The sequence below is a fragment of the Equus asinus genome, chromosome 24 (assembly GCF_041296235.1).
Source record: "Equus asinus isolate D_3611 breed Donkey chromosome 24, EquAss-T2T_v2, whole genome shotgun sequence".
Lineage (NCBI taxonomy): Eukaryota > Metazoa > Chordata > Mammalia > Perissodactyla > Equidae > Equus > Equus asinus.
In genome coordinates this window covers 38,122,362-38,137,183 of record NC_091813.1, presented here as the reverse complement: position 1 = coordinate 38,137,183, position 14,822 = coordinate 38,122,362, and the positions used below count along the sequence as shown (strand labels likewise).

The 14,822-nt window shown below is 41.9% G+C and overlaps 1 protein-coding gene across 5 annotated transcripts in view; it reads right to left on the bottom strand.

Moving 5' to 3' along the window:
* Nucleotides 1-14,822, bottom strand: part of GRIK2 (glutamate ionotropic receptor kainate type subunit 2) — a 627,117-nt gene that overhangs the window by 610,798 nt on the left and 1,497 nt on the right. For all 5 annotated transcript variants that reach the window (XM_014841096.3, XM_070496405.1, XM_070496406.1 and 2 more), the window contains exon 2: nucleotides 10,601-11,007. In XM_014841096.3, coding sequence (XP_014696582.3) covers nucleotides 10,601-10,715 — 115 coding nt within the window. In that variant the 5' untranslated portion in view covers nucleotides 10,716-11,007. The remainder of the gene's footprint in view (nucleotides 1-10,600; nucleotides 11,008-14,822) is intronic.

Genomic DNA, 14,822 nt, shown 5'->3' with positions numbered 1-14,822 from the left:
TTAAGTGGTCTCCTGGATTCTCTAACGTGGCTCCACTGGCCAGGGAGAGAGGGGGTGAGTATCTTCATCTCTTTTTACCCACCCCTATGCTGACCCTCCAAACACTGGGTTAGATCTTGGAAAAAAGAGCCAAAGGTCACTTAGAGGGGCCTAAGGGAAGAATGGTAGTTAGTGGTACATAGGTGGCACCAAAGCCAGTTGTGCCTTAAAGAGTAAGCCCCAGTAAGACAGCCTAGGATAGCTCCTTCATGAAGATGCCAAAGTAACCATAGAAAAGTCCCACTTGTCTATCTCAAACAATTGTAGCAAATTTGAATGTCTGTGAAACTTTCCTAAATCAACACAAATGGATCAAATACAGTCACTTGTGTGTCTACAAAACCTGAATAATAGCTAAAAGTTCATCATAGGCAGACAGATGAAGAATGAGGATGAAAAATGAAATCAGGCACAGCTTTTCAGAAAATGTTGGTGAACATAAACTATGAAAACTATACAGTTGTGAAAAAGTGAAAAATCTTAAACCACAAGACTTAGCATGATTTCTTTCCTTATTATTTTTGCTTTTAGTTGTGATTTGTTCCCTACTTATATTCTGGCTATTTGATAATGACAATTAAATTCCTGATGTTTAAAGAAGAAAAAGAAACTACGCACTTACTCTTCTGTAAAACTATCAACACAGAAGAAAGTTTGCTCTGTTAGTCAATATCCCTTTCAAGATGTTTGTAATAGCTTTAGGTGCATCACAGGGAAGACTATTCGAGAATAATTTAGAAAAGACAGACATCTTAAATGTTTATGCAGTTTAAGAAGTGGAATGAAATGTGCATGAGTGATAGATTTTACTTTGCTCCACACATACACAATAAATAATTACACTTCCAATCCCAACTTCCTTTTCTGCCAATAAGCCCAGAGTACTGTCTATTTTCCTATTAATTCCAACATTATCCTTGGAAGTTAGACAGACAGCAAGTAATACCCATTCTACAGAAATCGAAGTCAAAGCCCAGTGACATTTCATTATTTTTCCTAATTGATACCTACTAGATGACAAAGTCAAGAGTAAAAGTCATGACTCAAACAATCAAATTCAGGGTCTGGGGTCCTGAGTTCATGTAGAGTTATTATATAAATACATTTGTTGTTAGTGCCCTCAATTCTATTCTGACTCTTAGCAATACTGTGTACAGCAGAGCAGAACTCTGCCTGGTCTTTTTGTGCCATCCTCTCACCTTCTGGCGCTATATCAGAAATGCTCGGCTGCTATTCATAAGATTTTCAAGGCAAATTTTTTCAGAAGTGGGTGGCCAGGTTCTTCTTCCTAGTTTGTCTTAGTCTGGAAGCCCCACTGAAACCTGTCCACCATGGCTGACCCTGCTCATATTTGAAATACCGGTGGCATATCTTTCAGCAACACGCAGCCATCACCAGAATGACAACCAACAGACAGACAAGTGGTGTGGTTCCCTAACCAAGAAATGAACCCAGGCCATGGCAAATCTTAACCACTAGACCACCAGGGCTAGCTATATATGTATGTATGTATGTATGTATGTATAATGTTTCAGGTAATGGAAATCTCTTGGAATTAGACATAAAATATTGAGAGTGCCTTGGAGGCAATTTGCTGTATCCCTCAAAGATGCTAATGGTACTTTTAAATTGTCCTCCAATGCCTTTTCCTTTTGATTAACTGGAAACTTTCCCTTGCTTAATCATTTAATCTGGCCATATGTTAAAAAGATATTCTTTTATTTCATTTCAGAATTTCACTTAAGAAGTACCTGTGATTCCAAACCAAGAACTTCTTAAAGGCTTCAATGATTAAGGACAAAGATGGCTCCTTAGCCTCCATTTCAGTAAGAGAGAGAAAGGAGATCCACTAATTCTTCATAAAATGTAAGCAGCAGACTGAGAAACCACTGGACTACTTGTTGCAGACCAAGTCAAGCCCATTCTTTCACTTTCAATGGCTTTCCTGGGGCTACAGACAGAAGTCTAAACCCTATAAAATAAATATTAAAGCCCTGAAAAAGCAAGGCCTTATCTATCCTCAAACAGGGCTGGTCCGTCGTTCCCTGCCCTGAAACTCACCTTAATTTCAGCCTCAATTCCTTTTCTTTTACTGAGTCTTCCACCAATGACACATTTCCTTCTTCCCTTCCCTATCATATAATTTTTTACAGGCCCCAGCCAGAGTCCTGTCTCTCCTATAAAAATGCAAGCCCACAATAATCTCCTTTAAACAACTATTGTATATATTTTCTGTACCACTCAACTGGTACTTTAATATGTATATCTCTTTTCTCTTTAATTAGATTACAAACTCCTTGAGATCAGAAGCTTGGTCTTAGAATTCTATTGGCCTGACACATAACATGCACTCAATTACTATTTGTTGAATGAATAGATGTGGTCAAAGCTTTGGATGCAGGAGAAAGAGGACCTTGGCAGGCATAGGAGATGAGGATGAAAAGAGCTAAAGGAGAAGGAGAAAAAAAAGAGAAAAGGGATAATCTATGGGATAATATTCTATGAAAGAAAAGGTGGAAGAAACAAAGTAGGTAAACATCTAGGGAGATACTAGAACCAGTGGCTCTTCCTACAATTGACACAAAGCACAGAGTCTGAGCCTACACTGAAAAATAGTATAATTCACTGAAAAACATCACCAAACTGGCAGTCAAGATATTCATGTTTTGGTCTAAATCTGACACTAACTAGCTGTGACCAAAACAAGTTATTTAACTGCCCTTGGCAATTCATCTCTAAACTTAAGAAACTACATTTGATCTCTGAAGCCCCTTGGCTCAGATATTACAGGATTCTATAGTTTTTCTTCAACTTGAGAGAGTTTTCACTTCATTTCTTCTGGGCAAGGAGGGGCCTGAGTGCACCAAAAGCTACGATAAACTGAATACAGAAGCCTCCCTTGGTAAAAAGAAGGGCAGGATTAAAAAGGGAACATAAAACAGCCCGAATGCCTATGCCTATACCGAAGCAGGACATTTCTTTAATATTTGCTTTGCTTATTTGATCATTTTAGCTGAGCAATACTCTCATTAGGATAGGTCAAGGACTCAGAGTGACACTGAGCTGGAGACAGAAATGGGAATTAGCAGCAACACCATCCAAGTACTTGCTTCAGTTCCATGATGGGAAAGTAGCTTGTAGAGTTAAAAGGGTGTAAAAGGCATTTAAAGATCCTTTTGATTGGGAGGAGATATGTCAGTGTAAGAATATCAATGACATCTTATTTAAAATAATCACATATGCTCGAAGATTTGGACTAATGCAAGCAAAAAGATCAATTTACAAAGCACTGAGTTGTCTGGCAATAAATCTAGAAAAGATTGTGTATCACATGGCACCTGACTGTCTCTCCACTCAGCCTCCCCTTCCCCTTCACACTCTTGTTAATCAGTCAGCACTCCCTTAGGCACCCGGGATTCTCTTCTGTATCCGAGCATCTCTGTCACAGACAAAATCAATTGATCTAATCAATTCATCCGAACTTTACAGTCTAGGGACCATGTGCTCTCCCTTCCTGAATACACTCGTCTTAAAACAAGGCTATGGAAGAGGGCAAATGCTTAACCAAAAAGAAAGACTGCTAGAATCACACATATCACTGGGGAAAATATCTGAAAGCCACAACTTCCCCAGACCCTTTCAGATTTTCACACACAGCCCTGCTGTCTAGTGACCTGGCCCTCTACCACACCTAGAAAAGAATGTTTAGTTTTTAGTTAAGGAAATAAAGGGTTTAATCAATCCATAGGCAAATGCTATCTTTGAATGCTGCTGTAAACGGAGACGAACCTCAAAGCAAATATAATAGTAAAATAAAAAATCCTGCAGAAAGATTTTGAGGGTCTTCTCTAACCTCCCACTCACATTAGTTTTATCAGATGAGCTAATTGTCACTTTGAAAATATAACAACATAAAATGTTTGGCCCTGAAGGTGTGAGGAAAGAGACAAACAAGTCTTACTTGTTTGGGGATCAATGAGGTGTGAGAAAAACATGTGTTTCTTCGAGAACCCATGGAATGTGGGGTGGGCTGGAGGGTGCAAACTGGTGCCTTTTGGGCCGCATCCCACCTGGCTGAGTGATTTTGGTTTTGGCCAGCTCAGAACTTTTTAAACAACTTTGAAAATTATGTACAATTAAAATTGGGGAGATTTTTATATGAAAACTTGGGTTTCAGGTTTTTCTGAAATAATCAAAGGAACTCATAACTTTGAGTAGACAATTCCACAAGGCAAGAAACAGTTGGAGGGAACAATCTCATAAGAGATGAGGCTTAACTTTCACCTTGGGACTGGCTGTCCTTTAATGTTCCCAAGGTACAGCAAGGAACCGCTCTTCTTCCAGGGGCAAAGGGAGCCTGAATGCACTAAAATGTGGCAACTTGAATGTAGAAGTTTTAGCAAGAAAAAGGAGAACAAGACAAAAAAGACAACACAAAACAGATCAAATACCTATTACTCTATTGAGACTGTAGAAGGAGAATATTTATCATTTCTGCAGCTTCTCTACTACAAACCAGCTTTGTTTATAAGAAAAAATCACCAATAAAGAAACTTTAAAAGAAAGGACAAATTTGTTTTCTTCAGTTACAGGAAAGAAAGGATTCCTCATCAACACTCACCCTCAATACCCTGTATACTCTCAAAGAATTTTAAATGTCTTTTGTGTTTGAAACAAGAGACATATAATTCCATCTATTAAGTCAGCTCTTAAAAATATTTCCTTACTGAAACTTGGTTCTAACTTAGGCCCACAGTATATGATAAGGGTCTAAAGAAAGCTTATTTAACCCACATTAAATCTTGATAATGCATTAATGAGTCTTTTAAAGGGATCACTTTAATTCCCCAATCTTCCACCATAAAGACTATATACTGCTAATCTGCCTTGCCCTTTCGATTAAACTTGTTAAGGGCGTTCTATTTAGTCAGCACCGGGAATGGGCCATTAAAATTCTTGTTCTGTAAGAGTTGTGTTCAGTGCTCTGTTGTTTTAAATTCCATTAAATCCAAATGGTCTTTATCGCCCCATGACCACCGTGACTTCAGTCAGCCAATTTAATTACCTTACAAAATTGTCAGCAGAAGCAGCAAAGGAAAACAGGAAGCCCTATGACGTTATCAGATTGAAATCTTCCTCTTCAGTGTTTAATCTGCACCAGTCAATAATGATGATGTGCACTGACTTCTTTCCCTTCCGGGGGCTTTTGGCTTTTCCCTTCTTGCTAAGATTTAGGGTTTAAGATTCATTTGAAGCACTTCTTATACCTTGATAACTGGACAAAAAATTGAAAGCCCACTGAAGATAAATCTTCAGCTACCAAATGCAGAACAATCAACAATTCCATTCCAATACATCAGACCGTCCTACTGAGGAAAACCTAGAATCTCCCACAAACCCCAGGTATTATGGATACGGTAGATTAATGATTTAAGTATAGTACAGTTGAAAGACAACGAACTGCTTTCTACTCTGATATGTAAAAATGGATATCGACAATTTCCAGGGAATAAATGTAATTGGAGTTGCAATAATACAGTAAAATCCTAAGAACAGAAGGAGAAAATGAATTCCTCTCGCTTGAATTTCTACCACAAAAGAGCAAAGCATTTTCTTTATCAGAAATTTTGACAATTAAAAGAAAATCAAAGATTATGTCACCATTATCACAGACAACACTTTATTTAATGGGGAATAGTCTTGAAAAGGCTCTGATAATCAATGATACATCCCTCGCTTGGTCTATGGTATGTTCCTCCTTTGTGCGAGAGCAATTCACATTAACTTTCCTGTGCAGAGTAAATGTTGAAACAGTGTCATTTGAGAATTCAAGGAATGAACACACTGCAATGATCCCTTGAATTAAACTAAAAAGCAAAAGGTGTCTTGCCTAAAGAAAAGTCTACTGACATAGAAGCTCTTGATCATTTCTGAAAGACAGCCTCACAAAGCCAGAAAATGTGTTGAGTTCCACGTGTCTGGGTGGAGAAGGGGTGCTATTTCTAGAGGACGAAAAGATCATTTTTCAGTCATTTTCTGAAATGAGTGTGCCTCCGTTGACGGATCACATCAGTGTTATTCTTTGAAGCTTTAAGAATAAGTGAGAACCTATGTGAAAAACAGATTTATTTATTTATTTATTTATTTTAGCGTGGCCGTTGTGTTGGCGATTCTTGGAAAGATTTCCCTCCCCTGCTTTCCAGAGCTCGGGCTTTATCTGTTTCAGACAGTAGCCACTATTACTCCCCCATCCCCGCCTCCCAGGAGCCAGTTTTCCTGCTTCCAGATGTAAGGCCACTCCTCCCTCCCGCCCACCTCACCTCCCAAAGGAAGAAAAATCTTTCAAAGAACTTGTAGAGAGTGGCGGCTTCTCAGCTCAGTCAATTCACTCACACTCCTCGATATTGTAGTACATCTGCTACTAATTATTATATCTGGGAGCACATGGGATGGCCAGCAAATAGAGGGATTTCCATAGGAACCCTTTCTGTTCCCTCTCACGTCGTGGGTTTTATAATCTGGGCTGTCCCTGAGCTGGTTGCCTTCACTTTGCGCAGACGCGCAGGGACGTGGCTACGCGCTGTGCCACGACCCGGTGGCCAGTGCGCAGTGCCAAGGAGGTCCAAGCACGATTTAGGGGAAGACTTCGCCTTTTAAGAAAGCCGTTCTACCGGCATGCTTAAGAGAAAAGCTAGGTCGAAGCATCTGAAGGGAAGAAGTGGCCTGCCACATGCTCAGCTCCTCAGAAAGGACTGTTGGAGAAGCTGCCCAGGAGTTTGGGAGAAAGTTTGGGTTGTCTTCCCTCCAGGCGTTCTAAATGCCAGTTCACACAAGGAATTTGAAAAACCCCGACCTCAAAGATCAGAAACAAGTGGTGGCTTGAGGAGTGGTTCCTTCAAGAGGATGCCAGAGCCCCCAAACTTCGAGCGGGACTTGCTAGCCTTGCACAGAACCCGGTCCAGATCCGGCTTCCACTCCTCCCCACGCTTTCCCTGGAGCAGAGGTCGAGCAGACCCGGAAGAGACGTGTGGCGAAAGTAACAAAAGAAATGTTCAAGTCCCTCCAGGCCACACTTCAGCTGGGAGACTGTGGACTTGGGGGCCACGCCCCGGCGGACGAAGGATCCCGCCTTCGCCGGCTCCAGCCGCTTAGCAGGACCCGGGCGCAGCTGCGGAGAAACAAAGGTGCCTCATTGACTGCGGGCAGGACGCGCGGCGCCCCGGAGCGGGAGCGCAGGGGAGAGGCCTGGCTTGGGGCGTCGCAGGCTCCGCGCCTGGAAAAGCCGGCCCGAGAACGTCCGACCTGACCTGGAGCAGGGGAACTGACTCTAATTGTCCAAGATCTACCTTGTCCCCTGACAGCCCCAGTAGTGCCCGCTGGGTGGTCGCCCTGGAGAAGCCAAGCTGTGCCGAACCAGGATCGAAGGCGAGGAAACGGCCACGACCCACGGCGAGGCGCCCGCCCGCCTGCTTGCCAGGAACTGACCCTTGGCTGACCCCCAGGTGCTCCCCCATGACCCCAGGCTGCCTTAAAGCTTCAGGAAAGTGCCCTAGAGTCCGCGCTCGGGAGATCTTCTCTCCGAGATGTTGCTAAGCGGTCGCAGAGGAGCATGCCCGGGTGGGCAGCCCAGCGGGAGGCAGCCCGGGTGGGACGGGGAGGTGGGGGGTTGGGGGGGAGTGCCCAGGCAGAAGCGCTCCTGGGCGCGACTGCAGAAAGTTTTCTTGGGCACTAAGAGAGGAGTCATTGTGCCAAAGTGTCGGACTTGCTTTGCGAGAATGCATTTGTCCGCTCGTGTGTGTCTGTGCGTGTGCGAGAGAGACTGCGCACCCGGAAGACGGGAGGGGTGGCGAGGGACTCAGCAAGGGTCAGCACCCCGAGCCTGGCCGCTCCCCGATCCACAGACGGTGATGGGAGAACGTAGGGTCAAGTCACACAGTCCTAGTGGGAGCAAGGAAAGGAGAGCATGGAGCCCGGGAGGGTAGTTTTCCATCACCTACGGGATAGGGGTCTGGGGCGGCTGCCGGGCCTGACTCCGCGGTTGCCATAGCGCCGCGGTGGAGGCGCCGGGCAGCCAGCGGCGGTCAGCCACGCCGGGGTTGGTGGGGGAGGTGGGGGAAGGGACAGGATGCCACCTCCTCAGCAGAGGCGGCGGGTCTCATCCGTACCCTGCGGGTGACTGCCCAGGGGCAGCGGCTCCACCAGCAACTCTAACCCTTTCCCTTCCAAGGCACGGGGCCAGGGACGAGGCTCTGGTTCGCCTTTTCAGCCAAAGTTGAAAATAACCTTTCTCAAGAGTGGTTTATACGCGCTCAACCAACCAACCATTCCACTCAAAACATGTTTTTCCCCCAAGAAAATGAAACTCCCACCACTGCATCAAACTAGCCCCAGTAGGGAAATGGCCCCATGATTACAAGGTACACAGTCTTTCCCCTATAACTCAGGTCAGAAATCACGGAAAATGGACCTCCACGTGGAAGATATTTGAAGTTAATGGAGAGAAGAGGTTATCTAGAAACCTCCCTGTTAGTTTAGGGTATCAGGACACTGATGGGAAGGTCTTTGTCTACTATCCTATTTCTTAAGGACATTCTTAGTAAGCATTGGTCTAGGAAAATGTATTTTTGTGTGTGTGTCAGCTCTTTTGAAAAGCTGCTACACACTCTGCTACAGTCGCCAAGATTTTTAATATGAAGATATGAAATGATCAGTGAATGTAACAATCTAATGATTCAGCAAATATTGTGCTGCAAGACCAGAGCAGCAATAATTAAATCTTTAGAGTATGGTGGCAGTGTTCTGGCTTCTAGTCTTCTTTTTTTCCCACCCAGTTCGCAAGCACACTAAGACACACTCATTCACAAACACACTTCAGAAGATATCTCAGTATGCCAAATAAGTAGGTTGTACTACTGAAAATATTGGGCAAAACTACCATACTGTAGTACTTACCGTGCTTGAAACAGAATAGTTGAACACACACACATTTCCAATGATATAGGGACCTGTTTAATCTCATCCAAAGAAACAAGCATTCCTGTGGACGCTTGTTGCTAAGAGCAACGTGCTTAAATAGCATCTAAAGGCATGAAGAAAGCCGGAAAACTACTACAGTAGGAATCCAGTTACAACCCATTGTCTTTTTTTCTCATTACCAACCTTATGGACTCCAGGTGTCTAAGTGTTGGTCGGTCGGGGGAGGGGAAGGTAGGGTTCCCTTTTTTAATGTGTGAAAAGCATTCCTACCCTGGTTCCACAGAGCCTGAGAGAGATGATAAATTTTATCATTATAGAAAAAGCACATAGGAAAAGGAAAGAAAGAAGATGCTGTTGACATCATAGGAGATGCAGGCAATCACTCTTCGATTTAAATTTGACAGAGTGACTTAATGCTTCTGCTTTTATCTCAAAGTCACATACTCAGGATTATACGGTTTCTTGCACTCTTTGGTCTAAATCCACTTGAACTGTCAAAGAAGGCGCCCACAGTGGGAGCATTTACCCCGTTGACTTTCTCCTCTCTTGCTCTTATCTACTTAAGGGAACTTTCCCTGACTAGTTCTGCTCCTAGTATAACTCCATTGGCCATTGAGAGCTGCTGAGCTTTGCCCACGCTTCATTTCCTCCAAGCAAACCTTCTGACCAGTGTTTCCACAGGAGTCCCACGTTTAGGTTTCCCTTCAAGCTCTAAGGAAACCCTGATTCCTTAGGAAAGCAATAGAGTCTCCTAATATATAACTGCCACCTCGGCTCTTTTATCATGCCACAATGAAATAAAGATGCATACTTAGATTCCCATACACAACTATTCTCCACCAGTGTTAATCATTTATTAGTCCTGGACACGCAGTGAGAAAGCTGTGAGAGAAGGACTCACAAGTTAAAAACAAACAAAAACCCTTTCTTATGATGCTGTTTCACTTAAGCTAAGCAACAGCCTCCTCTTGTTAAGCAGAGCCTTCAACCTTACAAGCATATTTTTAAAAGCTCAGCATAAGGTCACTAGGGACTGGAAAAAGCAGTGAAATTAACCGAAAAGGCTCTCTGATGACAAAAGAAACCAAAAGGGTTAGAGCCTTGCACTTGCGGACTTGTCCGGGTCCCGGGCTGAAGGGAACAGACGCCAACTCGCCAAAGAGTTACCAGATATTAACTCATCAGCCGGGCAAGCTGAGAGGCGTACAGCCCGGCGCGCGCATTGGTGAGGACCCCGCAGCCCGCCAAGCCCGGCAGGCTCCAGGGGAGACAGGCGGGCGCGGCAGCCGGCCGTACCCCCAGCGTCATCACCATCTCTGTGGCAGGCTACTGTGGGGAGGTAATGCAGCGACCACTACCACACACTGGCACTCCAACCTCCCGCGGCTAAGAAATTTTAAAAATAAAAGAAAAAAAAAAAGAAATGAAAAGCACGAGGGTGTTCTTTAAAACCCCGGGAGGCGACGGAGCAGTGAACAGGTCGGAATGCATTGAGCCCACCCGCCTGGCAGAGTGAACCCGCCTGTTTACATCCGGCTGCCTCGGAGCCGGATACCAGGCAATGGAGAGGGATGGGGAATCTTACCAAATCTTAATACGTGTGTGGTTCCTTGAGAATATCCAATCCACAGTAAGCAGAGCAGGAGTTTAATGGTGCGCCTGAAGACCGGATTACTTAGAATCGGGGAAATAATCTTCATGGTGTTTCTGTGTCCACACGCGCGGCACCTTCTTCCCCGATCTAGCGTTAGGCTCCCGGTTCGGGTAGGAATGAGGATGCGTCAAGTGGTGGCCTCAGACACGATCACGGCATGGTCACAGAGAGAGGAAGGAGTCTCCGCTTCCCAAACCCATTAGCAATCGCTGCATGTTCTTCACTCACTGCGCCAAGGAGCAACCTTCCACTGCAAGGGATGGTGGGACATCCATGTTAGTCGCGGAGCATCCGGGAGAAATCCAGCACGCACACCCACAACGTCCGGCCGCGCGAGCCTGGGGAAGCAGAGAAGGAGGAAAATCAATAGTAAATCCAGCCTTGGAAACGGCCGAGGTGTCGGTAGCGAGCCACAGTCCCAGCACAAAAGGCGCTTCGCTCGCAAAGGCCCTATTCTACTGCACTGCTGCACAGCTTCTGACGTGAAGCCAAGATTAAGTGAGAAAAATTGAGATAGCTGCTTGCCTCTTAAGGCTCCTTGCCAGTGAGCTTCCCAATATCTATTATGCAACCGATCTGATCGCTTGCCTTGAGTTGCGAGGAAGAAGTCGGATTTATTTACGTGGAGAAAGGTGCTTTTATTTTCAATAAGAGCCTTTGCTAAGAAAGTGACAAGTGTATGCAAGCAGACTTCTTACAATCAACTGATGACTTTTAATAAATGACAAGCTAAATCAAAGTCACTTTGCCTAGGAGTCGTAAAAAAGGAAGTGGTCTAAGACGGAGGAATTTACTGCAAATGTAACTTGTGTTTAGGTTGAAAGAGGGTCTTATTTATACTTTTAAAATTTTTCCAGGAATGAATACAGATGGGAGTGCAATTGGAGAGGTGGAGATAGTCTTTAAAAACTTGAGTGGGACATTTCTTGATCACTACCCAGGGATAAAAATCGATTTCTTCAAGTGGTCTTTTAGGGGCAAAAATGTTGAATTAAAATAAAGGAATCATATTTCACCACCCATTTTTTAGCTCATATAAAAAGACAATGATGTTTGAATTGGTGCAGCAAACTACAAAGGCTTCAGTAATAAATGCCCAAATTTCTTCTCATTTTGGTTTTTTGAATATGTTCTTCTTCAAGAGGTAAAATATGGGATCATAGCTTGAGCAATGTTGAGTGTCACATTTTCGTCCAGAAATGCCTTATTTTCTAGTGTTCTGGTCAGAAGATGTAGAGTCCCCAGGCAGTGACTGTCTTGGCTTTCACAAGTAGCAATTTGTTCAAGAAAAAAAGTACATAAATATATTTTCTTTTAACATAAAAATACATTTTATTGTTGAAATAGGTAATATGCTGCCCTCCAGGCATATAGATAAAAATATCCAATCTTAATATTTTACGTTAGTAAGTGGAACCAAGATGGGTAGTAAAAATATATTGCTATATATTAATATTTTTAAGTGATTAAGAAGCATAAAAGGCAAATTGCTGGACCTGTATCTTAAAATTAATCTCTTTTTTATAAACTAACAGGGCATAGGTTAAACCTTATGAAAAAATTATAAGATAAAATCTTACTTGAAGAATATCTAATTTTTATTAAGAAGAGATATGAGTACTATTTCCTCCAGATAGCAAAAAAATAAATAAATAAATAAAAAACCTAATATTTTTATCCCATCATAATTTTTTTCAATCTATTTTTTCTTAAGATATTATAAATGCTGATTTGAAAATAAACCTACATTTTGCAAAGGCATTAAGTGGACATTGATTTGTTTTTTAAGATGGAGGCATGACTGCAGTGTCAAAAATAAGTATCATGAATGGCTAGTTCTGCAGTGTAGCAGGCAATTCAATCAAATAATTTGACTATTTGAGCACTTTAAAAGGAACACCTTGTGCTAAAACCAAGGGTGTCTAGCGACTCCTTCAGTCCATGTTTAAAATATCTCTTGTAAGACATGTACAGCCCAACATGTTCTGTCTTGTATTTGCTGTCTCATTTATTACATTCGATTTGCTCTTTTTCTTTTTGATCCTAGCAGAGATAATAATGATTGTCAGGGCAACAATAAGTATTCTTAGTTTTTTCATCTGTCAATATAATTGATATCTACTATCTGAAAATAGCATGTTCTGTTGTGACTAATCAAAATGCTGCAATATTGCAGTGTAGTTGGCATTTAATGGAATATGAGAAAATAAAATGTACTATAACTCCTTGTCCATGTATTCTGTTAACATAATGGCATTTGATATTACAGTTTTAACTTTTCTACTTAAAACTAACATTCTAAACTATTTAGTTTTGGGGGGATTATTTATTGGATGTCTAGTTGGAAAAGTGAAAGATCAAGCTTCCAGATTTGTGAAGTCCTTACACAGTAAATTAAACAGTAAAAAGTCTATCATAAATTTTTCGTACTATTAATTGATCCCCAAAGAATCAGTTTTGCACATATGCTAAATTAGGTATTTACATCCATCAACTAATCTGACAGCCTTCAACACCACAGACAGCAACTCCACCTGTCCAATTGAACTTCTGCAAGACAGAAGACGACCTTTCTTCAGGACCGCGGACAGCGCTCCAGGCGTCGATTTATTCTGCAGTAGTACATTGAAAATAGTACATTGAATGGGTAATGTGCCATTTGAAGTGACAATGTGCATATTTCTACTACACAGAGTCTGGGAATTTGAATTATTGCCTTATTCACATGGTCAAGAGGACTATTTTGTCAACTGTGTGTTGTGTGTATATTTCAGTGTGACTTACTAGGATTGCTTGGCATACCCAGGATGTGCTAACAGTCATCCTTTTCCAGGGCATGCTACTACAAAAGCCATTTACATTAACTTTGAGTTTCCTTATGAGCACTAAACTACTTGTTTCTCAGTACAAAAACTGCCTGAAAGACCACTAAGAATTCGGAATATTGAATAACATGCTGTCAATGTTCAGTGGCTAAAGACATTTCTAAAATGTACAACTAGTTATTGCTTTAGCATTCTCCACCTCCAGATTTCCATCTGTTACAAGGATAATCAGATTAATTCTCATACTTTCTCATTAAACATCACTCACTCCCAGGGCAAAAACAACAACAACAAAAAAACCCTAAAAATACTTCCCAAATACTAGAACAGAATGATTTGGTGGTGTAAGGCAATTCTGAAGTTGTTACAAGTTTTTCCCCAATACTGATACCACACATCATAGTTCTAGGGCTATATGAAGGACTGATAAAGTCATTATATAGTATTCACTGAGCAGATTTAACTCTTTTTAAAATTGTGTATGTTTTGAAATTTGCTCCTTTCTCAAAACAAAACAAAACAAAACAATACACCACTATTTGGTGTCAGATGATCATATTTATTTAGTAATAGTGAGATTTACACACCTTATTCCATGGTTTCATTTGCTTTTTTTTCTCATTTAACCATATGGCAACCTTTATTTCTAGGAGCCAAAGCTCTGTAGGTTCCAAGGTCAAAGCAGGGATGACAAACTGCAAACACACACATATATGCACACACAGAGGGGAGCTGCATCTAAAAGTAAGCCTCAAAGGAAAAAAAAACCACAGAAAGCTGACATGAAGAGATATCAAGCCTATGATAAATTAGCAAAGAATAAAATACATATCATGCTCATGCAAAGCTTGTTCCAACAGCAACAACAACAAAAAGCCATTAGCTTCATCTGACTGTATTTTTATATTTACTGACACTAAAGACCTCTTATTCTTGGGCACTATTACTTGCGAAGCAATTTTAGTTTTCTATTCTTCCAGTGAAAATGAATCTTATTCTAGTTAGCTGCCACCTGCTGGGGCATGGATAAATGTGTAATAATCCTTACAGCACAATGTTTAAAAAGACAATGCCTATACCTTTTGCAAGAAACAGCAAATACATATCCCAGGACAACCTGAATTTCAAAGGTATTTCTAGGTTTTCTATGCCATATCTGTATTTAAATTTTTCACATGGAATTCTTTCTAAGGATTTTATTTGACTTGACACTGAAGTCCTGCTGTTTTGTGACATTTGAGAAGCCTCATCTTATAGTAACACCTGACCTATTCTTCCACTCATGTGGCCTGTTGTATTGCAGCTAAAGTAAAATAAACAGCCTGTTC